The sequence below is a fragment of the Thermobia domestica genome, chromosome 9, assembly GCF_964235325.1.
Source record: "Thermobia domestica chromosome 9, izTheDome1.hap1.1, whole genome shotgun sequence".
Lineage (NCBI taxonomy): Eukaryota > Metazoa > Arthropoda > Insecta > Zygentoma > Lepismatidae > Thermobia > Thermobia domestica.
The window spans coordinates 116,610,201-116,635,511 of record NC_137462.1 but is presented as its reverse complement, the minus strand read 5'-3'; the positions used below and the strand labels follow the sequence as shown (position 1 = coordinate 116,635,511).

General features: G+C 35.7%; 1 protein-coding gene across 1 annotated transcript in view; it reads right to left on the bottom strand.

Annotated features, from left to right (window-relative positions):
- LOC145694959 (nuclear RNA export factor 1-like) overlaps nucleotides 1-25,311 on the bottom strand; it is a 99,545-nt gene that overhangs the window by 49,554 nt on the left and 24,680 nt on the right. Inside the window, exons 4-7 of the mRNA XM_081771770.1 lie at nucleotides 20,007-20,090; nucleotides 15,570-15,674; nucleotides 1,907-2,048; nucleotides 22-215 (exon numbers count right to left, since the gene is read on the bottom strand). Coding sequence (XP_081627896.1) covers nucleotides 22-215; nucleotides 1,907-2,048; nucleotides 15,570-15,674; nucleotides 20,007-20,090 — 525 coding nt within the window. The remainder of the gene's footprint in view (nucleotides 1-21; nucleotides 216-1,906; nucleotides 2,049-15,569; nucleotides 15,675-20,006; nucleotides 20,091-25,311) is intronic.

Sequence of the window (25,311 nt, the reverse complement as noted above, 5' to 3'; positions counted from 1 at the left end):
TCATTTTTATTTTATACTTACATTATTATTCTCTAAATTAAGTTGTTTTAAGTTAGGTGTCTTCTTACTGAGGATGTTCCAATCTTCTAAAGAACTAATGCCATTGTTTGACAAATTAAGTGAAACTACATCAGGAAAGTAATCACCCATGATGTTCAACACAGCATTTACAGAATTAGGTTTGACCAGTGAGAAGAAAACAGTATTGACTAAGTCTGAAAAATAATAATAAAAAATATTATGTACTTTTAATTTTAAGAGAGTTATAAGACAAATTGCACTCTTTTTGTTTAACTATACAACACACTACAGGGTGGTCCATATGTTGCTGTTTTTTCTTTCTGATTTCTTTATTTTACAAACATTAACAATGAAGGAAGGAAATCAGAATCAAAAGCAAAGAAAGTACATTAAAAAACAGAACTGGAAATAACAAAAAGCATACCCACAGGAACATTTACCACACCTCTAGTAATGTCTGATATTTACACTGCAACTGGTTCAATTGTTAACGCTCCCAAATCTGGACATGCTAGGACGTCTATAGCATAACTACATAGGACTCGTCGAAAGTGTCATAAACAGTGGATGGTAATAATTACCTAGATATGCTGCGCAAGTTTGTGGCTGTATCAACTCAGAACCAGAGGTGACGGGATATTTCTGCTCACCCAACCTGATGGGATTTTGAGTCGATGTATGATATAGAATCCTGTTTCAATAATGTTGCAACGTTGATGTACGACATTTTAAATATTCACAAAGTGAAAATATGTAAAACGAAATCAATACTTGTACAGAAAAATAACTAAAAGGTCATATCTTTAAACTACAGGACCGTATATTAAGTTCTTGATCATCAGTATAATTACTTTGGCCACTTAATTTTTCAAAACTTACGACGAACTAAAAATTGTAATCTGTTCTGTTTACAGAAATAATTGTAATCTTTCTGTTTATAGAACAATGAATTAATCGTATATAAACAACTGAAACTCATTCAATTGTTAACACTATCATCATTATATATGAAACTGATATCAAACAATGTTTACTTAAGTTCAGCAACGAGGCTATATAGAATGTGAAGTTACATTTTGAAGTGGAGTCCGAACAGTGTTGCGTTCAATGCTCTTTCAATAGGAACCAAATCCGGGCATCTATGCATCTTCATCTACTAGAAAACAAATTTGACAAATTTAAACACATTAGCTGATGAAGTACCCGGCGCTGCTCGAGTAAAATATGGTAAGTTGTAGTTCGTTTATTCAGTAGTTCATATACACCTTGGCCCTCCCCACCTCCCTCTCCGTTTAGAAGTGGAAGTTTCGAAAACATTTACACACATGTCCACTTATTTTTAATAAGGAATTTTTATGCAAGTTTTATCTACCTAACTTGTGGGGCACTAAAGATTCTATACTTTTGGAAAATTTTCGAAAACATTGGAACGCGTATCGAATTAGTTTTTGTGAGTATATATACACGTCGTTCTTTCTATTTCAAATCATGCAACTAAACGTCCATCGACTTTCACAGATTCTGGTTCATAAAATATATGTAAATTATCTCATTCCTACACGAATATTCCCAAAATAGTTTGGAATAGTAGGCACTAGAAGGGGCAGTCAGTCCCTGTCGAGTATGCAATCACACATAGATTTTCTTACTTGCACTTTTACTAATGCTTTGAGAAGGTTACACTTAATAGTTCTATATATATACTATGGCAGCGTCCATACATGCGCGCAGCTGAGGCAGCAGCACCATGATATATGTTTAATGCTGCTTATCCCTAATTCAACACCAGACATTTAATGCTGCCTATTCCTAATTCAATTATACACCAATGTATATAAGATTACTGCACTATTTTAATGCATTATTATACTTAGCAAATACTAACCTTTATCTCTATGGAATCTTGTTAAGTCAAGTGTTTTTGTCGCTTTATCAAATTGCCGTTCAACAACACTCTTAACTAGGTTTCTTAATGAAGCTCCTAATTCAATTACTGGACCGTTATCTGGGTAACTTCTTATTCTTAGCTGAAAAAAATAGCAATACAAAAGTAAATACCTACCCAAACAACGAATTGTATCTCACTGATCTATGTCTTAACAAAAGCTCGCTATTCGATCCTCATGTCAAGTCAATCCAATAAGGATCATTCTCCCGCCTTCTTCATAGTATATGAAAAATTAATTTCTTATCGGTTTCCCAACTGGAACCCTATTGTGTGCACATTTCCTATTAAAAAACATATCACACCCATCTTAGACACCTGACCGCTCCGTATGTTATTCGGTAAAAGTTCCGATTTGTGTGAACTATCTCCATTTATCCAATATTCGCCTCTTTATGTGACAAATATAACATCCAACCTTCACAACCATACAGTACAATGAGTAAAATTATATGTATGTGTATAATATGTTTATATATTTTATATATTATATATGTTTATATATTTTTACTGTTAATTCTATCATTCTCAGTTGCAACAAATTCTGCATGAAGTAGTAATGTGAGTTTCGGCTAACTCCGTTTTTATACGATACCACGGTATCTAAAAATAGTGCCATGGTGTAGTAGATAAGGCAGCTATCTACTAACTGGACGGCCCGGATTCTATTCCCGGTGAGGGAACGACTTATTTTTCGTTTCACCTTCGTTGCAAAGAGGTTCACCCTACCTCTGTAAAATGCAGGACAAAAGCGACAAGAGCGTGATGCTGATTACATCAACTCCTATAGATGCCAAAGGCAAGAAAATGTGAAGCGTTACTCCCAATATCACCAGAAAGTTACTTCAGACTGACCCAAACAGGGGCACCATTTACCTTTATCTTTTCATCCACGTATTTAAACTTCCTTTCTTCTCTATATTTTCATTCTTATTGATTGCTGTACTTTCGTTCTTTACATTAATATTATTTTGACTTGTCGCTTCATCCTTTTATTTTGCCCATATTGACTTCAAAAAGAGCTATTTTTTTTTAACATACTATTGGAAAATCCTTACATTTGGCTGTACTGGCCTCATATATATCTTTTAGTAAAGTCGACATCGTTTGTAGCAACTGAGACCGTTCGATTATAGTCCTTTGTTGCTATCTTTAATTTTCTGGTGTTCTCTAGTGAAGTTAAAAAATAATGGGGATAACGTATTTAATTTTGATATTATATTATTTAAACCAAATTATAGGATTTGTTCATATCTCTGAATAATTGGTGAACTGAACTCTCATATTCAGACTTCTTTTCTAGTTCTATCTGAACTGATTTCCTAATTGAATCCAATGATGTCTTTCAATATATTGTTATATGTCTGTTCTTGTTATCTTCCATTCTCTCAATTTTCACTTTTCTTCATGTGTCTAAAACTAGAGGCAACTTCGCTTGTACTATTCATGTATTTCTCTACATTTGCAATAACCAGATATTGAAATCATAATACGGTTACAATGTCATCAGTTTTCTGCATTAATTCATGTTTTTGCTAGCAAATTAGGATTGGGATTAGGAATTAGATTTCTGGGCTTTCAGCACCTATGGCCAAGTTAGCCCGTCACGTATGAGGGATGACGTCCCTCGGCTCCCTTTTGGACCATTATGTTAAGTATCATCCTGGTATTTGCTTGATATGAACGATGAAAACACAGGAAAACCTCACTCAGGATATCCGATTTAAAAAAAAAAAAAACCTTTTACATTTTTTCGACTGAGTGTCCCCACTAGGAATCGAACCCAGAACCGTTTGCACCACAAGCGATAGCGTTAGTGACTATGTTCAAAGAGATCACATGGCTAGCAAATATATATATCTACATGGATTTTCGAGAAATATACCAAATTAGTCCACGTCCACCCTAACAAGTTTTACTTAATATTTATAATAGTTAATAAATATTTGTATTTATTTTGTAATAAAGAGTACAAAATAAATAATTTTTAATAAACAGTAGAATTAAAATACAAATATTATTTAAAACGTAATAAACAAGGAACATAGACAGCATGATAAGTCATCAATTGCCGTTGAGTTCATTTTTTCACTCGCTGCCATAACCTAGACTTTTTGGGTAATTCAAATTCTGGTCACAGTGTAATTTCTATGGATATGCAACTCTGTAAATTCTTCCGATTCATATTTTTGGGTGTAGAATAACATTATCTATTATTGAGGTAAGTTATATTTCATTATCTCTTTTCATTTACGAAAAAACTGGCAAAAGAAAAATTGTTAGCTTTTGAAAAATATTTAGTAGTCTGCCCCCTTAATAATCCTCAAATAGGAACCCTATATTGCTGTTAAAATATTCTTATCTGTTCACCTGCAGACGTCGTTGGTAGCGGGAAAATGATGAAAGACAAAACTGACAGGAAGATGAAAAATACAAATAAAGTAAAACTGAACATTTAAGTATAACATTTAAATGAACACTATAACAACGTTCTTCTACTTCTCTCTATAAGATTTACCAGTACAGAAATACATTTCCTTTTCTTTAAGGATGAAATTATTTATTCTTTGGAACAGAAAATGTTGGTATAAAGACGAAAACTCGGTATTTTATACAAGATCTGTAAATGAGGCAGATTTCTGAGTTTCAAACAGGCTAAATTGTAGGTCCATGATTATTTGGTGCAACTATATCTAAAATGGTCAGCATGTTAGGTGTGTCGCGAGGAACAGTGTCTAAGTTGATGACAGCCTACAGAACTCACGATAAAATACAATTGGCGAACAGTAACAGTTATACATAAAAGAAGAGTCAATAACACGGTTTGCAGAATGCTGAAAAGGAGTTTCGAAGGGCCGTAGAGCGAATACAGCCAAAATGACCACGGAACTCAATCAGCATCTGGAACAGCCTATTTAGACAGCCATAGTCCGACATGTCATAATCTGAACACACACAGTCGGATTGTAACCGAGAACATGCAAAATGGGCGGCCGATGATTGAAATCGGTAAATGGTGCGATAATTCCGCGTTTATCTTATTTCCAACTAGCTTGATTTATGTACGACGGATACTTAAAGGTTATGTTAGGAACATCCCCTCCTTACCACGAAACCTGGCGGTGACTCTATGATAATTTAGCCGCATTGTGCTCACAGAATGCATAACTACCAATGATTATTTTAGGTAGCTATGTCAAAATGATCGTCCAGATAGAGTTTCCGTTCAATGACTCAAGTTTTGAAGATTATAATGAACTAATTCACACCGCTGGAGCTATTCAGGCATCGTTTCATAAATATCCCGGTAAACTACAATCTCTCCCGGCCCATCCAATTCTGAGATCTCAACGTTATTGAAAGCCTGTGGTCAGTTCTGAAGCTCAGACTCCAAATAGGTATCCCCCTTTATTCTCGAAGACGGAACTGAGTGCTGCACTGCGTGAGGAATGGTATAATATTCCTCTGAAACAATTCGTGGATTATATGCCTCCATTTCACGACAAATCAAAGTTGTCCTGCTGTCTAAGGATGGTCCTATGCCGTATTAAACAGGAAAATTGCATTTTCTTCTACTGTTTTCATTATTTTGAAAATTATTTTCATTATGATTATCCATTATTTTGATTATCCATATTCATGATTATCCATATATAATAGAAAGTTACGAATACTTGCCAGTGACGATCTTTTTCGTAATCTTAATATATATGTGTCACGATTACCTCTCTCTCATATTAAACATAGTGTCACTGTATTTAGCATCTTTTCTTTGTTCCTTGATTCTAACATATATGTTCCTTTCGATACTCTCAACATAACTGTGAACAACCACATGCAGCCTGTAAAACCCACCTGGATGCAATGAATTAGGAAAGGATCTTTGAATCATAACCATTAAGGTCATCATCATTAGTAGCATAAAAAAATATTGTTATCACTGGTAGAAAACTTGGCTTAAATTGTAAGCTTCTATGGATTACAATTACCAGAAAACCTCCGTTGTCCATTATTTACTTTTTTTAACTCTTCCTCATTTGCTTTTCACCATGTCTTCTACAGCCTTGAACTCTAAAATGAAATTTCGTTTTTTAAAAAATGTCATAACATATTCTGGAGAGATTGTAATACGAACCATTCTCCCTCGATTTATTACTTTATTTTATAGTTTCTTCATAATTTTATATCGATAATTTTCACAAGTATATTATTCTTCCGAATTTTCCGTGGCACTTTTGCGTACACGTAGCAGTACGTACGTAGCTAATAGTACTTTCGCTAACAACATGATGCTTTGGTCGCACACTACGGAACTGATCGTCTCTTGTATACCAATCGAAAGTGCCTCGCGGAAGGCTGTCTTGCAGTTTTGCTGTGGAATGGCGCCAATTAGATTGGCTGTACTGTAGTTGCCAGTTGAGCAACTTGTGAGTGATACACATAGTCTGATGCGCAGGTGTTATGTATGAAAGTGTGTATAACAGGAAAGGAAATGTTTAATGATAGAGAATTGTGCCCAGATGTTTACGGTCGTGTAAAACTATAAACGTATGTGTTTAAGTAAAATTGATTGTGTTTATCTGTACATGCCTGCGCAATGGCAGATTATCTTGTCCACGAGCTGGCAGATACGCATCTCATTTATGGAGAGGCAAGGGATAATAGAGAAGCGAGGCGCTTACATGGTGACCGTTTCCCTCAAAGGAGAATACCTTTCCCTGTATTTTTTCAAAGTTTCCATATTCGTCTTCGAGAGAAAAGGTCTTTTCAATCTCCCCGATGTGAAACTGGAAGAAATCGCACCATGTGGATAGTTGAATTTGAATACAATGTACTGGGAATGAGCAGAGGCCGTTGTGGTACTAGCAATAACCATGAGGGGTGTGGAAAATCCACTGCAACTCTACTAAACGATCAGCAGTACAGAATTAGTGTGAGCGTGCGCTGCGGTATAGAAGATAATTTTGTGGTAGGACCTTACTTATTACCAGTCTGCATGTGTAAGGATACGTATCTTTCATTTTTACGTGGTGTTCTCTCAAAACTGTTAGAACATGTGTCCTTGAACATAAGATAGCAGGTCTTTACAGCATGAAAATGCACCTGCACATTTTGATAGGAATGAGCGGGCCTACCTATATGAAATATTTCCAGATCGGTAGATTAGAAGAACAGGACCTGTGCTACGGTCACCTCACTCACCCGACCTCACACTCCTTGATTTCCTTCTCTGGGGGAAGATCAAACGCCTTTTGTATGAAACACCGGTCACGACAGCAGAACTTGCCAGAGTTAATATTGCTGCGGCAGTCATCTCCGAAATGCCAGGTGTGTTTGACCGCACTCGGCAAAATTTGCTTCGCTGATGATTTTTGCAATGGGGTCAACGGCGGACAATATCAGCATCGTCTCTAAACTGCTACTTTTCTTAGCTATCTCGTGTACACATACTGCAGTGCATAAATACTGTAGAAGGTACCTCTGAGTATTTCACAGTTATCCTACTATGTACGAAACACGCTAAATCCGTAGTCTGAAACTGTATTTCTGTGTATCATTATGCAACACCCGCAACAGCCTCTTTTTCGTCCAGTTTCATTGCTTCTGTGCACGGAATTATCATCGTCTACGAATTATGTATTACGAGGAGAAAATCCTTTTACGCAGCTTACTTTCGCCCAAACTGTATTTATGCAAGTTGTGGGAATCGTTGTTATCTGGAGAATCCTATGTACACTTGTTTATCACATGTGATTTTTTAATTTTATGATACTACATGCTATGTTTCTTTACATGCCGTCTAACGCCTGACTATCAAATGTACAGCCGTTATAGACCTAATCTGGATCAAAGTTCTTTTCCTCATTTTCACACACTATTAATTTGGGCAGGAAGCCGTTCATTTACCATCCTTCACCGTTAGTCTGGTAGGTATAACTGTGATATGTTAAAGATTTTTCATTTAAACTCTTTTTCTGAGATTTTATTCTGTACCGAGACAAAGTAGATAAATCACACATCTGTAAAATGTGTATCTCTCTTGCTTTCGAGCTCTAAGTGTTCTTTTAACTTGAACGATGTACTATTACTTTCGATTGTTGAAATCTTGTGCTTAATTGTTGTTTATTTTCCTCATTCAACTTTTGATAAAACACTTGAAGGAATACTTGTTTCTTTGGGGCCACCCTTGCGCTGCTCCTGCACTACATTAATTGTACATTAGGCCCATTCCATCTCCATTCAGGCAGGGGGGCCAGGTGACCATCTCCGATTTTTTTAAAAAAAGTATATTTGGTAGTCCTGTTGGATATGAAACCTGCAAAGAGGATTTTTCCAGAAAAAATTTTGTCTTCGAGTTATGGGCTAACGAAATTTGGACGAAAATCACTATTTGTAATACAAAAGTGAATGAGAATAATCTTGAAAGACACGTAGTTCAGTAACTACTTGTGATAATTGGATGATTCTTTTTTTATTTAAAAGTGCTCAGATTACATTTGAGATTCTGATATAAAAAGCAAGAAATACAGTCCAACAAGAGTATTTTGTAAACACCGGAAAACGTAGTAAAAAAGTAAAATGCAAGAATTTTGACATTTATTTTCCGTATGAAGGATTAAAAAAGAGAACCGTATTATTGTGACACAATATAATACTCCTTCTGGGATCCCTATAGATAATTTTGTTTCCCATCTACGATGGCACATGGGAGAGAAAACGTGAGTGAAAGTATGGTAAAACGTCATTTTAGCCTGAAATTTGGGCGGATTTTCTCCAAAAGGCCATTCTTAAAAAATCTGAAAATCTGCCCGAACGATCTTTCATTGTTTCCTATGTGAATCATGCAAACAGAAATGGAGATAATTGTGTATTACATTTTTCGTAAATTTTTAAAATATTGTGTTGCACAGGGGCCGGGTATGCAACCATGCATAGCATTGGCGCCTGTAATGTATGCAATCATGATACTGGAGTAGTTGCATAATATTGCGCAACATGTACCTAGGTATGATGCAAGTGTTTTGCAGTACATCAAACGCTCTGGAATTGCTCCCATTTGGAATTTAGACTGCATTGGAGATACATTGCATTGTGTGAAGTGTTGTATGTCAACGATATTACCCATTGCGCATGTCAATGCATCGTCTTGTTCGTGTTTCACAATAGATATACTATCTAATGTATATAAAAGTTAGTTAGCATTCAAATATGTCTTCACAATATAGTACCAAGAGAGTTAAGTGCAGTGATTATCTAAAAAGACACAAGAAAGTAATATACAAAAGTAACACGAAAAAGTTTACAGTTGTTGGTGATCTTGCAGTCATTACAAAATTATTTCGGATCACAAGTACAAGTAAACAGTGCTGATAACTTGTGCAAAAACTGTTTTATTTATTACAAGGCTCAGATCGAGAAGCCAGCTGCTTCGGTTGAACCAAATAGTGCGATCATTATTACAGATCAAATGACTGCAGATGACGATTCACTGACTTCAGATCCAGTCTACGTTCCAAGTAGTGCAGTGATTGGTACTTTAAATAGTAGCATAAGTAAACTTGATACGCAAGTGTCGCCCGTGAAAAAACCATGGCAATGAAAGAAGAGAGAAGAGTCACGTACGTAAAACGAAAATCAGAAGAACTAGAAAACGTGTTTTCGACGGCAGTGTCTGGAAAATTACAAGATGCTTTTGGTGTAAGTGTACCGTGTTCCTCAGTAAGTTCGTCCGAGAGTTGCAATAATTGTGAAATGTGGTTTTCCAACATCACTTGTGCAATAGAGAAATCACCCTATCGTGAAAGAGTACGACTTCTCAGTATCGTGCCTGAAACCTTCAGTAAACGCATGATCGTCGAACGCATCCCATCTGCGACAAAGTATCTAATAGATAAGTCATGCAAAGTGAAAAAAGAAAAGGGTATGTGGGCAACGCCAGATCCGTACCAAGGACACCCTTTACCGACCGCTTACCTCGAGACTGCATTGTCATATTACGTAGATGATAGTAAAGACTGTTCTAGACAAAGTTCGAATCAAAAAGATGTTTCTGTATATGAAAACGGTGAAAAAGTAAAAAGAGTTAAACGTTTTATGACCCGCTCCATTAAAGAAGCCTTCAGATTGATGAATGAAGGTAATCCCGATATAAAGATATCTATTTCAAAATTTTACTCTTTACGTCCCAAGTGGGTTAAATGTCAGCCGGTGAAACAAACAGCACATGTATTTATTGTACGAATATAAATCTCACATGTACATCCCTGAGCAATCTTACTGAACGAAATGTAGTAGATACAGATCTGTACTATTTGTGTCTCTGTGGCGATCCTACCGAAAAGTGTTGGTTGCAAGAATGTGAGAATTGCCCAGGACTAAATGCAATTTCGGAACAAAGTTTAGAGATACAAGATACTGATGAAATCACGTATGCACTATGGGATAGCGGAGATCTTGTGAAAGAAACTGGAAACCTGAATAGATTTTTAAAGCATGTAAAGTACTGGATTTCAAAAGGAATAACTCATAGCTATATTGGAAAAATCCAGCGAGAAAGCATAGCGGAAATAAAAAGATCTACACTTCTTGAAACATCCTTGGTATTGCATTTCGATTTTGCCGAGAACTGGTCTGTTGTTTTGCCAGATGAAATCCAAAGTTATCATTGGCACAATTCACAGATATCTATATTTACGTGTGTAGTGTACTTCAATGGCAACACAAAAAGTTATGCGGTAGTGAGCAATGACTTGTAACATGATAATGCTCATGCACTTTGTGCAATCAAACTGATACATCAAGATGTTAATGAAATCACCGACTCATACAATGAATTGCTCATAATTTATATTTCAGATGGATATTTCAGTTATCCGGTTTTTAACTGTTCGATTAACAAATAAACGGTTTTGATCATATTTATCAGTGAGTGCAAAATGTTGAACAAAAGTGTTCAAACCAAGATTTTTAAACAGTAATCAATAAATGTTAAACAAAACTTAAAACTGAATGCAGCAAAGATATGAAAATCATTAGCCAATCAGATTGCACGAAAGATAGTGATCAACCGGTCAGATTGCATGAAAAACAGTGATCAACCAATCAAATACGTCACCTTAGTGAATTATGATTAAATTTCCAAGTGTTGTAGCATGTATTGCCTTTCATCTATGAGTCATAAGATTCAATAAGGTTACCTATCAGACTTCTGAAAGCTCAAGGTAAAAATCAACCACCACTAATGATCTTAGACTGTGAGTTGTGACTAATGTTCAAAATATTGTTTCATATCGATCAATTATTGAACATTCAAACTTCGAGCCTCAAACTAAAATTCTGTTATCATAACTCCCAAATTTAAAAGAATGGTCCTATGTACCTCTCTCGATATACCTAAGTCTTAGAATTAACCATATCATTATATGCTGTAGTTAGCTGTCAATGAGATCAATAATCTCCGTCAATTGTTTACCTTAGCAGAACCAACTGTTGGCTAGAAGTGTGTACCCAAACTTAAGAAGTACTACAACAAATTTTGAAAAGAAAATGACACACTGTACACTACTTCCTCCCAAAAGTTTAAGAGGAATATCAATGTACCAATGTCATGGACTCCCATAATCACATCATAGGTCAATAACTGACCACGTGACCATATGACAATAAGAGATGTACCCCTCCCAGAACTTACGATTGATGTACAAATATACCTATGTGTTATGAAAAAAGTAATAAATCCTGTACTCATTCAATAATAAAGCCGTATCAAAGAAGATAAAATAGGCCATTAACCTTCGAAATTTAAATATGTGGCCTTAAGAGGGACACCGAAATTTACAATGGGTCCTAGAGAACGTTTACCGAATTTAATTTGGTAATTCCCAAATTAAAGAAATGGTCCTATGTACCCCAACAAAATTTAAAAATGTAACATCAAAGTATAAAGGAAATGACTCCTGTACACATCCATCCTTATCATAGGGGTCAATCACTTACGAAATTTACATTTTTGACAATTTTTTACCCATGAAAGGAAACGAGATTTTTAATGGTATTTATTAGGGCTTTATACTAGTATACCAAATTGGGGAATTTCCAAATTTTAAGGGGTGAATCAATATACCCCACCTAAATTTTCAATGTACCTATATATTAAGAAAGAAAATAGACCTCTGTACACGTCCATATAATCATATAAGGTAATAAGACTTTATCAAATGGAATAAATTGGGTCAATAACCGAACACATGGTTGCACTATTTTTTATCAATTTTTTAACCATAAAAGGGAACGAGATGGATAACCGAAGTTTATAACTAGCGATACATATTAGAGTCCTATATTATTATATCAAAGTTTTAAATTGGACAATTTCCAAAATTTAAGGGTGGGCCAATGTACCTCTACCAAAATTTTAAGATGAAAGCATCGATGTACCTATATCTTAAGAAATAGAATAGACCCCTGTACATGCCCATATAATCACATAAGGCAATTAGACCCCATCCAAGAGGAATAAAATGGGTCAATAACCTCCGAAATTTGACTTTTGACAATTTGTTACCCATGAAAGGAAACGAAATGAACCACCCAAATTTATGGCGATACATATTAGGGTCCTATACTACTATATTAAATGTTTAAATTGGCAATATCCAAAATATAAGGTAATAAAACCTCATCAAAGGGGGTCAATAACCTCCGAAATTTGATTTTTTGGTAATTTTTTACCCATGAAAGGGAACGAGGTGAACCACCCAAATTTATAGTGATATATATTAGGGTCTTGTACTATTATACCAAATGTTTAAATTGGGCAATTCCCAAAATTGAACGGGTGGGTCAAGGTACCCCTCCCAAAATTTTAAAGGGGTGCATTAATATACCGATGTCTTATGAAAGGGAATGGATTTCTGTACATGCCCATATAACTATATAAGGTAATAAGACCTCATCAAAGGGGATAAATTATGTCAAAAACCTCCGAAATTAGAATTTTTGGCAATTTTTTACCTATGAAAGGGAACGAGGTGGACCACCCAAATTTATAGTGATACATATTAGGATTCTATACTATCATACCAAATGTTTAAATTGGGCAATTTCCAAAATTTAAGGGTGGGCCAAAGTACCCTCCCAAATTTTTAAAGGGATGCATTAATGTACCCATGTCTTGTAAAAGGGAATGGAGCCCTGTGCATGTCCATATAACTATATAAGGTAATAACACCTCATCAAAAGGGATAAATTAGGTCAAAAACCTCCGAAATTTGAATTTTTGGCAATTTTTTTACCCATAAAAGGGAACGAGATGGACCCCCAATACTGATAGAGATACATAACCTGGTCCCAGGCTACCATACCAAATTTTTAGATTTGGGAATTTCTAAACTTTAAGGCTGGTGGTCCTAGGCACCCCTAACAAATATTAGGGGTGGGCCAAGGTGCCCTTACCTGGGTAGTCCTAGGTACCCCTAGGTCATTGACACTGGGCGCCCGGGCTTCAGGGACTCAAAATTTTGGTGGTGCGCCGGCGCCATTAGGGGGCTCCAAAAGTTCGGCCAAGTGGGGCAATTACTACTACAGGTTTTCATCCATAATGATCCAGATGCATATGCTTGGGGAAATATTTAGTCCTTGAGCCAAAATTGGGATGTCTGGTTTCATTTAGAGGGAGTAAATGCCACCTGCATTTCTGAGTAGCTAATATTCTGAACTTTCAGAATAGGCATGATACTTTTCGGAAAACAGTAGCTTTAAGGGGGTAATGTCCCCCCCCCCCAAATTAGAATCTTAAAGACATTTTCACTTAGCCTAGTAGTCTTTTGAAATACCCGTATCTCTGTCCATTACTGTCACAGGACTATAACTATGCCTGTTTAGTGTAGAGTTATAAACCCAGGTCAACACGAAACCCACGACACCAGGACTATACCTGTGTCCTCTTCGCGAAGAACACAAAACTCAAGAGACACAAAAAAGAGCGCAATTTGAAAAGCAAGGGAATTGTGTTGAAAATTAATCTGAGAAGGACGAAAGTGGTATTCAACAACTTAGTCAGAAAATCAAGGATTGAAATTGAGAAGACGGAATCAGAAGCAGTTACGACGTGCATCAGCGTATCCAAGACGTAAAATTTTCAATTAATATGTTCTGCCTGTTTTCGACATACTGAGACGTGGAAACTAACAAAATCAGATATTCACCGATATACTACACAATGAAACATGGAGAGATATGCTAGGAATCACGGCAAAGAATAGGAAAGGAATAGTACGGATCACAATCATCATAAGTATTCTGACATTATTGGCAAGTCACTTGCCGAAAACTACAGAAAACACAATGCATACTGTCTTCAGCTAACCTCCTCGTCTTCATGTACGATTTTTCTATTTTAGTACCTCCATTAATCTAGCTTCTATCACTTCCATTTTTTCGTACCACCGTAACTTCTAGCACCGTCCCTCACGATACAGTCATTTCTCTATGCCCCAGCCAGCTTCTCTTCCTCTTTTCAATCACATCCAAACTTATTTTTAACTCCCCTACTATTTATAATTCTTTGTTATCTCTTGCCGTTTGACCCTATAATTCTCTGCAATCTTCTTCATATCCACGTTTCGAAGGCTCTGCCTCGCAGATACTCCATACGAAAGATATATATGGGGGAGAGAAATTTTGGCTGAGTTTCCCAAGATTATCTTGTTAAACGCAATTATATGGAGTGTGGAAACCATTGTCTTTCAGTTTTGAATAAAAATCCCTCTAATCTTGTTCATTTTCGTAAATATGTTTTGCTTTATGAAACGTTAGCTTTACTATGTTCTTACAGTCAATGTTAATATAGAATTATCCTTCACTTCCATATATTACCTTGAAACTGGAAAAGTTTATTGTTTAAATAACAATCTGATAATTTTTCAGATAAGCAGATAAAAAGATTTTAATCTACAATAGATACAAGACAATAGTTGAAAGACAGGGTCTTTACGTAGGATACAATCACTGTAGCTAAGTATTTCTTAATTTTGTACGGACACAAATGTCCATGAACATAAACATGAAACAGCTTTTTGTAAATAATTTTCTGCTGTACATCATACGGTATACAACATGATTATCTCCAACCGTGGTAGGAGGAACTTACAATCAGACATGAGTAGAACTCTTCCAAAATACACTCACATTACAAAATACAACAAAGTGAACAGTGAATTAACACACCCTTATACCATGTAATAGTGTTCACGGCATTAATACTTTGATAGTATACTGACACAAACCTGATTCACTATCTTTTCTTATTTTTACCTCTACTGTGTGCAGTATCAGTTACCACTGATTGCTAATCAATTTACTTCAAATATCATAACGTTAAAGATTTCAGGTAAGAATGAGAAATAGTCATAATTCTCATTCTTTTCACCTGCGATAACTACACATTATACTTTTACGTAAGCCTTTGATAGATTTTACTAAATAGACACAATCAGATGATCTTAGTTTAGCAATATGAATTATATGGCTCTTAATCTTAAAAGGCTAAAATACAATATTAATTAATGATTTCAAATATTCAAAAATACGAAATATGACTTACAATTTCTCCCTTCCAAGTTTGAATCTTGTTATTCAGTAGTATTAATTTTCTTCCAACTAAAGCGTTGTCTACATAAAACACGAACAGCGGTCCTTCTTCACTGAACTGAAACCACAATTTGCATCAGAGTCTTTAAAAAAATACACAATAAATCGAATTACGAGGACTAAAAGTTTAGGAGAAAGACGGTATAAAGTGCCACATATTGTAGGTGATGATATAGAGTTAAAAAGAATCTAAAGAAGTAAGTAGAACATTTTACTTAGTCTCCTCTTCAACATGGCAACTGCGTGTGTTTAAATTTGTGGCATTTTATATCGCCATAGTTCTTATCAGGTTCTAGCATTTATTTGTATTAATGTACTCAAACATTCACAAAGCCAATATATTAACTCCTCAAGTATGGAATTTTTGGAACAAGTCACTTTTGGAAAATCTTTTTTCTTTCTTTCTTTCTTTCTTTCTTTCTTTCTTTCTTCGTAAAATTTGTTTAAAAATAGAAAAGATAATACAACAAACATTTTTTATTCCATCTACTTCTACAACACTACTACTAGATCTCATAGCGAAATTATGATGCAAAAGCACCTGGGAGATTATTTACGGTATCCACACTCAGATCCAGTAGAATCAAATTTAAAGCGTATACATACGCCATCTGCATTACAACTCTATATTGCAGACGATATATGAGAAATTTTGGGAAGAAAGTAAATTCTGTCATTGAATCTTCTCAAAATTTCTGTGAAATTATTACAGTTTAAATATCAAATGTTCCTTTCTATCAAAAGAGATTATATAAAGTCTTTAACCAAAGCTAAATACTGTTTTAATACTCTTTATTATTTTTTTCAGAGGTATATATGGTTGTGTTACTGAGCTTTTTCGGGAAGTGTCCCTCCCACCAATTAGCTTATCATAATTTACTTCCACACACAGGGTTCTTACAAAATAATTTTTATCTTTTCCCCTGATTTCTCGTTTTTCCCGACAGCGGCATTCCCTAAGACAAAGATCCACCAATGAAAAATGTCTGTAACAGCTAAATAAAGACATGGTTAATAACAATGGGTAAACAAACAAGTAAACTAATCAAAGAATTCCTATTTTAGCTACTGAATAAAATCTATACAACATTTTCAAATGAATACATAAGTTTGAATTATCGACTTATCTCAATAAATAAGAAAAAAGCGGAAGTGGCCCCGCGTGGCGTAGTCGCTAACGCTCTCGAGCGGTCCCGGGTTCGATTCCCGGTGGGGGCATTCAGTCGAAAAAGTGCAACAACTTTTTCAGGACAGCCATCTTGAGTGAAGTTTTTCCTGGGTTTCCCTCATTCACACCAGGCAAATGTCGGGGTGGTACCTAACATAATGGTTCCAGTCCGCTTCCTTCCTTCCCCAATCCTTTCTTCCTTCCCTTTCATCGAATAGTGTGCTCGCCAAGGGACATTATCCCTCATATGCGTGATGGGCAAATGGCCTTAGACGCAAACAGCTCAGAAATCTAATTCCTAATTATTAAGAAAAAAAAATAAATAAATTTAAAAAAAAATTACATAAGCTAAAATTACCAATTTTCTCTGATTTCCGGTTTAAGAACATTTTCCCCTCATACTTCCCTGAAATTTTCGTATTATTTTGTTTTCTGAAGACTTGAAGAATTTCCCTAATACCCAGATCTGTAAAAATATTACATATATCGACTCCATTTTCCGTAAGTGCAAAGCATGACACTGATAATACCAACTACAGAATGACCAGTTGGACTGGATTTGAGTTTAGTGTCTCGTTCAGCGGCGAGGGTATACGAAACGTGGACCTACAGCTTAACATGGAATCTGAACTACATGAGCTTCAGCCGGGAATCGAACCCGGGTCTCCCACACCAAAAGCGCCTATGCTATCCACATAGCCATGAGGGAGCTCTTCACAGGATTATTCTCTAAAATAGGTGGCACTAAATCTCGTTTCTTTTGGCACAGGCTAGTCAATGAATTTCGCCCTAAATATAACGTACTATGCGTTTTACTTACTATCACATCAGCTTTCTCCTGTACGCACATCCGCACCTGTCATTCCAGGTTTTGCTCAGTTGATAGCAACTATTCTGCGTAATGTTTCTGATTTTGATGAGGATTATGCCTTTCAAATCATTAAACGTTCGTGGCTGATTCCCGTACACGCAACTTTTAAGATATCTTCCACAAGAAGTAATCTGATAGTATCAGATCTGGTGATAAGAGGTGGTAACAAATTTTACAACATGACTCATTGAAAGAATCTACTGATCACGGTAACGGACTTAACTCCAAGGATGTTATAAAATAAAGGATCTGCCCATACAACAAAATCGTGAAGCCATACGTCACAGTTTCGCCACACCTACTCAGACCGCTCCGCGCCACTAAGATCGCTATGTTCCGAGCCAACAATCATGGCGGAAACGAGAGTAGCCAATCAGAAGTGGCGGATCAGACGATGCTCGGTTGTTTTTTGGCTTTATTGAGTTCATATGATGTAGATACGTATGGGCAGATCCACTATTTTGTAACATCCTTGCTTAACTCATGTATAGCGCACTGCCTCTCTTGTTGCAAATAACCCTGATGGTGAGTCAATTTAATGTCATCCAGATACTCAACAAAATAAGAAAAGTTTATCTGTACTGATCTATGATTAATGTATCGTTAAAAGATAAAGATAAAGATAATAATAATAATAATAATAATAATAATAATAATAATAATAATAATAATAATAATAATAATAATAATAATAATAATAATAATAATAAAGAGGAGAGGAGGAAAAAGAAAAAGTCCAACTATTCGGCATACCGAAATTACTCACATAATACTCCCAACATTAAAGAGTGCAGGGACGTATGTGGTATGCCAAATCCTACAGGCGTGTATTCTGTAAATATATATACTCAGACAGGTGGAATCAGGCTTCGTCTGTGAACCCTGTTATGCTTAAGACATCGGGTACATTCGTCGTGAAATTCAAACAACGTAAACAATTAACAACTCGTTTCTCATCCGACTCTTTCAATTTCTGAATAATATTACGTATGTAAGGTCTAAATTATCAGTTCTTTGAAAAATAGGGCACAAGTATCCCTCTGTTATGACAAATGATGTAATAAATTCTTGAGTAATGCTCCAGACGAGCCTGAATGTCTTCAGCCATGTCTGGGAAACGAGACGTCAAATAATGTGTCTCTTAGGAAGAATGCACACCTCGTATTCTTCTGGAATGCTCAATAGTAAAAATTAAGTTCAACAGCTTTTAATTTTTCATTAACACACTGAGGCAAGTGCACGGCATTTTGATAACTTTTTCCACTGCAAATAAACAGACACCATTACAACCAAATGTCAACAAATACACCAGTAAGTGCATTACAATATTCACACATCAATATGTGAACAATACTAAATGAAGTAATTAAACGACGATAGTGAACACAACAAAACGTCCAGGGACATCATTCGGAAGACAGCAGACACGACGACCATAGCTACGTCTCATGGACATGAAGAATGAAGAAACAAAGAGAGATTGGCAGTGAAAGTAACACCTCTTACACATCTAAGATAACTCCCGAATTTTTCGTATTGTTCACAGAAAACCGCAGTGTCTATTTGGGTACAATATGCCTACCAGTTGTATGATACAACAATTGATGAACAGCCAAATTTAAAACAAACTTATTTCTACACTCTTCTGCAGGGATTTGAATATTATGATAGTATTCGCAGTCTTGTTCACGAAATAAAATGAAATGAAATGAAATCTTTGAGTTTTTTACGTCCCGCGGTTATGCCGGTTAGACTAAAGGAAACGGTGATGATGAGAAATGAATGAAATGATGGAATGAAGAAAGTGGGAGGAAACGGGAGAACCCCGAGAAAACCCACGAGAACGGTGTTTCACGAAATAAAGATGAGATTAAAAGGGTGTATGGAATATAGTGAGAAATGAAGATTTTGAGTTTATTATTATTAAGGGATGCAGAGAATAATGGTACTACGCCGAATTCTTCTTCGTTTTACAAAATCTCATCCTTCTTTTGCGTAAAAGGATTCGAATACTACCGATATAAATAAAAGATTTCAACAACATGAACATATAGATAGGATTACTTTTATTACGCAGATAATTACTACTCTTGGAGTTCCTTAAACTATCAAAATTTTAAGTGTATACAATACCACTAGCACATTTTACTCATTCCAAACTTTTGTCTGAAAACTCCTTTTAACTCCATCAGAAAAACTTTTTTGAAGTTCTCGTGCGTATGTTCCAATGGACAAAATTCCTATTGATACTCGCTATTGAGATTCCTAAACTATCAAAAATCAAATTAATTATTACATAGTACTTATAACTGAAAAGGCATAAGGATAACAAAAAGTGATGATTTACTTACTGCAATCGGTACAAAATCATACTGTTTCAGAGCCGTTTTAAGCAAATCTAGAACATATGATTTTTTATATCCTAGACTTAGAATCTGAAAGAAAAAAGAAGCAATGAATTATTTAAATAAGTAAACTATCTTTAAGCTTATTTACTTATGGGTGCTATACGATACATATTAAATACAATACATAATGAGGATACAAATTAAGAGTATTATAATCATTAAGTTTTTTACCTTTTCACCTGGAAGTAATTACACTATTGTAAGATATGAGAACCTTATAACACACCAAACTGAACTCAAAACTATGTATAAGCATAGCCAAATAAATAAATAAATAAATAAAAAAAATTTAAAAACAATAATTTCCCTTCCTCTTGAACCTGACACCGTTGCTTTGGGATAATATTCGATTCAACGATTACGGTTACTTTTATCAGAAACAAGTCAATTGAAGGATAGTGTTTTTAGTTCGAATTGTAAGAAGGGATTATAAGCAAAAATAGACTAAATACAAGTATCGTTTCAAGTGAGCAATTTTATGCTGTTGAAAAGCTGTGCTGTATATTATTAAAATCCAGAAATTCAATGGTGCTATTAAGTGCAGTAACAGTGCTTATTTCCGAACGTAAGACTGCTTTTCATCCTAGATCTGCCAGTGTGATTCATAGCAGACTAACGCAGACCTTCGCTTTTTGAGGATACACTTACTACGAGTTTTTTTTTTTTTTTTTTTTTTTTTTTTTTTTGTGTTCAGCCACCAGAGAAGAATCACATGAGATGGCGAAACGCGAATTAGCTAAATCTGTTCACAGAAGATCGCACATCCTCCATACCAGAAGACAGACTCCGGTGCTCAATCATTGTGGAATAGTGAGCGTGAAACCGTATCGAGCGCAAATGAAGCATCCCGCAAGGATGAACTACATGATGTAATTCCATTTCCTCTAAGCGGAAGGGCATAATACAGCCGCAATTCATTAACAAATGATTAAGGATTATGCTGGAAATTTTGTAAGTGATTTGTGTGTGTGCAAGTGCCAGAAAGAGTTTAAAAATAAATAACAGATGTACACGACGAGAGTAGCCAAGCGTGGAAACTTGTAGCGAAAGATGATCCTAATGAATGAGTGAATCATTTTATTTGTGAAAGGGGTAAAAAGATGGTTTTTGAACTGTCTGATCTTGGTATTTTATGGAACTCAGCAGCCGCCTGATAAAATCGAATTACATCGCGTAGTTCACACTTAGCGGGGGAGCTTCGATTATATTCGGTATGTTTACATGTTCGTTACTCCACAACGATTGAACAGTAGAGTCTGTCTTTTGGTGTGGGGGATGTGCGATCTCCAATGAACTCCCAGTTTACCCATGTCACGTGGTTGTCCTCTGGTGGCTTAAAGGTGGTTGAAAAAAATCGTTCCCGCACTTTTATTCAGCAGTTTCATACCTTGTTAATTGAAATTTACAGTGAAGGTGAGGAAGATATTTCAACTCATACAGTCATGTATATATTTATACCTTTAAGACGGTTGTTCAACAATTATTGTCTCTGAAAGAGAAATTGAACAAAACTACTGTGGTTGTTAATATGTTGTACTCTAAAGCTTAGAAGTGAGTGATCAAAGTACACGGCAATGTCATTGGTATTAATAGTATTATCTGTGTTTTACAGGTATTAAGTGCGACGGGATTGAGAAAATGAAGAAAACTGAAGCGTGCCGTGATCAATACTTCCAGATGAAAGGCCTAACCAGACAGAGATACACACTGATATGATTAGTGTGTTGGTCCATAGTACTCGCTCCTATGAAGTAATAAAACACTGATCACCTGAATTTCATTGTAGCAGGCAAAATTGTAAATATGCAGCTGAAGCTAGTTCTCCAATAGTGTGTACGCAATAAAACAATGCTGCAATGAATGACAATATGCAGAGTAAGTGAGATCTCTGATACATCCACCAATTCAACAAAAAGAATTCTGCATTAAAAAATTTCAAGGTTGAAAAAAGAAATGTTTGCCAGATAGATTCCCAAAATGTTAATTGTGGATCAAAAGTGTAAGAATGATAGAGACCAATTTAGCTCTGTTCAAACGGAATCCAGACAACTTTATTCTCATATCCATAGCCATTGATGAGACAAAGGTACACCATTTTGAATCTGAAGGTAAACAGCAAAGCATGCAATAGCGGCACCAATGATGTAGACCGTCCCCAAAAATTCGAAGCCCAATCATCCGCTCGTGAAGTTATGACCCTATGTTTTGGGATTTCACAAAGGGTCTCCTACGTATCTTGAACACGGACACATTATCATGGGACAACGCAGAGTTAATTCTTAATTTACGGGCAGCAAAACAGTGGAGCGTTATTCAGATAAGTTTACTTGCATTCGGATAATGCCACCGCACAATGGCAGCAATTGACACTGTAGGATAATAACTACTTGCACGTCCTCTCTCCTCTCGAGGGGGCTTATTTTGCATCAGTCGTTACATGAGCTGGCTACTGGAGATGCGACGTAAGTCGCTCGAAAGTGGTTTTTCGAATTCTCTAACTTTTTCGTAAGCTAAGTAACGAGATGCGACTTCGTTCAAGTTGACAGCAGAGAACAGAAGAGATCTTACTCGCAAGGGACAAGACGATGAATTTTTCCACTGTTGTTGCTTGTCTTTTAGTTAATTAAACTGAAAATAACCAAATATAAAAGCTAGTAATTTTTTTTTCTGATCGCTGGACCCTTGCGGAGAATTATTTTACAAAATTAATTTTTAATTAATCTCTCATTTCTAATCAATTTCGCGAATAGAAAAATGTCAAATTCAACTCAAGATACAATTTAAGAATCCGATTGTCAAAATTTTGAAAATTTGTGGATGAAATCTATTAATTATCGCTCATTATATTCCTATCTTTCATAATAAAGCATTATATGTTTCCAACGATCAAGATGTACTACTTCATTCTAATTCGAACTGTTATTTATCTTGAAATTTGCAAAGTGTGAACCAGTCAACTAGTACGAACAGTCCTCATGAAGTATGATAGCTGTAACGAATATATGACACTACTTACAAAAAGTGACAGTTGAAGTTCTGTCGTGCTTCTGTTGCGAATCACATGAAATAAAGTACAGGAAGTGTATCGAGAAAGGAATAAAAACAAATACTGACAAATCACATGCAAATACAAAGTAGGATAGATAAATAATATATGCAAGTAAAATAGGTCTACTCTATATAGAATCCGGCCCAGCTCCTAACTCTCTGTATTACTCGCCTGTCCTTGCTCATTCTGGCTACTATAATCCTCGCTTTGTCACCAAACAAATCCCACTGTGGAAACAACCTACTAAAAGATAACTGGTTTTTAAGCAGTCTGACTTGAATTTTTACAAGAAACGCAGAATTCATAGGCATAATGATTACACTCTCCTAAAGTAAACCTGAACTAGGGAATGCAACATGACATTATTATTATTATTATTAAGATAGGAATTGCTGATTTTATTCAAAAGATATGATATGCGTAGTAATTTTCTGTTGGTACACCTATTCTTAATCCGAAATTATTTCGAAATCTTCCTTATGTAGATTCCCAATCAGTGACGACGCTAAAGGGAGCGCAAGGAGGCAGGAAACCTCAGGAAGCAAACCCTGCTCCCCAGACACGGATATTTTAATGTAATTCAAGTAATATAAAATTATCTTTTTCAGTATATATATATATATAGATATATATAGACACAAAAAGAGAGAGAGATGGCCCTTAAAATATGTGCTACTCCGCTTGTCCCCTCTCCCTAAAAAGAAAAAGTAAAGCTGGTCGTCATTGCTCACAATGTAAGTAAGGTACTAGTATACAAGCAACATTAAAACTGCTCGTCATATGATGCACTTGTATTTCAGGTTCTACTTGTAAAGTGCACACCTATAGAACGATTGTGAAGTACCCTACCACTTCGGCGTTCTATCCCTTAAATGGTCTCTTCGGCACCACATTTTGCAGTGGGTCGCGAAACAAACTTCATAGTGTAAGAAGAGTGCCTAGTGAACAGTATTTATAGCAATAGCTTTTATGGTTTATTTTCATTTCGTTTTTGTACCTATACTGCAAATCTGCACACATTTGTTAGATAGTAGAACAAAATACAAGTGCTTTGTAGGTGTTTTACCCTATTCTGACCAAGAAAAATTACTTTAATTATCATCTGAATGCACCTGATTCTTAATCTGCACGTCTTTCTTGTTTCTGAGACTTCTTTGCTGACCTTGAACTATTTAAAAAAACTCATCCAATTCCTTCCAACAACTTTGCTCGTGTTTATTGCTAAAGGTTGAGAATAATTTACCCCTAACTAAATTAGGGTATATTTTTAATAAAGTTGACAATAATATACTTTTCCTCGCGTATTGCTCGTGATTTCTTTTAAAGCATCCTTAACGTAGTCAGACAAATTTACATATCGACAAACGATTATCGAAATCAAATGTGTTATAAGCAACATGATTAGCTGAATGGTGACTAGCCTCTACATAAATTACTTATGCCATATCAATGTTTAAGGCTAACGAGGAAGTAAGTCTTCTCGATAAGCATACAGATAAACCTCGATAAGGTTTTAACATCGCTCACGAAAAGACTGGTAATGAAAACGTCGAAGTCGTTAGCGACTCACGGCTGATCCAGAATAAGCCCCCAGATCTCGCTCCCAGCAACTTCCATTTGTTTCCCAAATTAAAACAACATATTCGCGAGAACTTTAAAAACGACGCGGCTACTACACAAGCTGTGGAACAATAGCTTGTTGATCAACTGTGGAACAGCTTTAGCACATAGGTGGAAGAAGTGCAATTCTGTAATACGTATGCAATGAACGAAACAATAATAAAACACAAATAAATAAGGAAGGACACATTTCATGTGTGTGTTTTGAGTTCCACGTTTGTGCCCAATACATTAAACGAGATTGTGAGAAATGAATCACTAAAACGAATAGTGAAATAATACTAAACATCCAGCTCTGAGCGGGACATGATTTCGCAACTCAACTTGATGTAGTCTGGCTAATGATTCAGACTAGAAGAATACTTGATTTATCAGGGGAAAAAAAAGTACAGTGTGTTCTCCAGGTTGGTTGATAATCTGCTCAAAAGACAAAATATATATCCGCAGGGCAAAGGGATAAAGCTCTGTGGATTTTTCATCCATTTGGAAGGGCTGTGAATATTTAAATGAATGTGCCTCAGACCTGCTTTTCTGTATACCTTCGTATGATATTTAATGTTTCTTTTTCAATATTCTAAT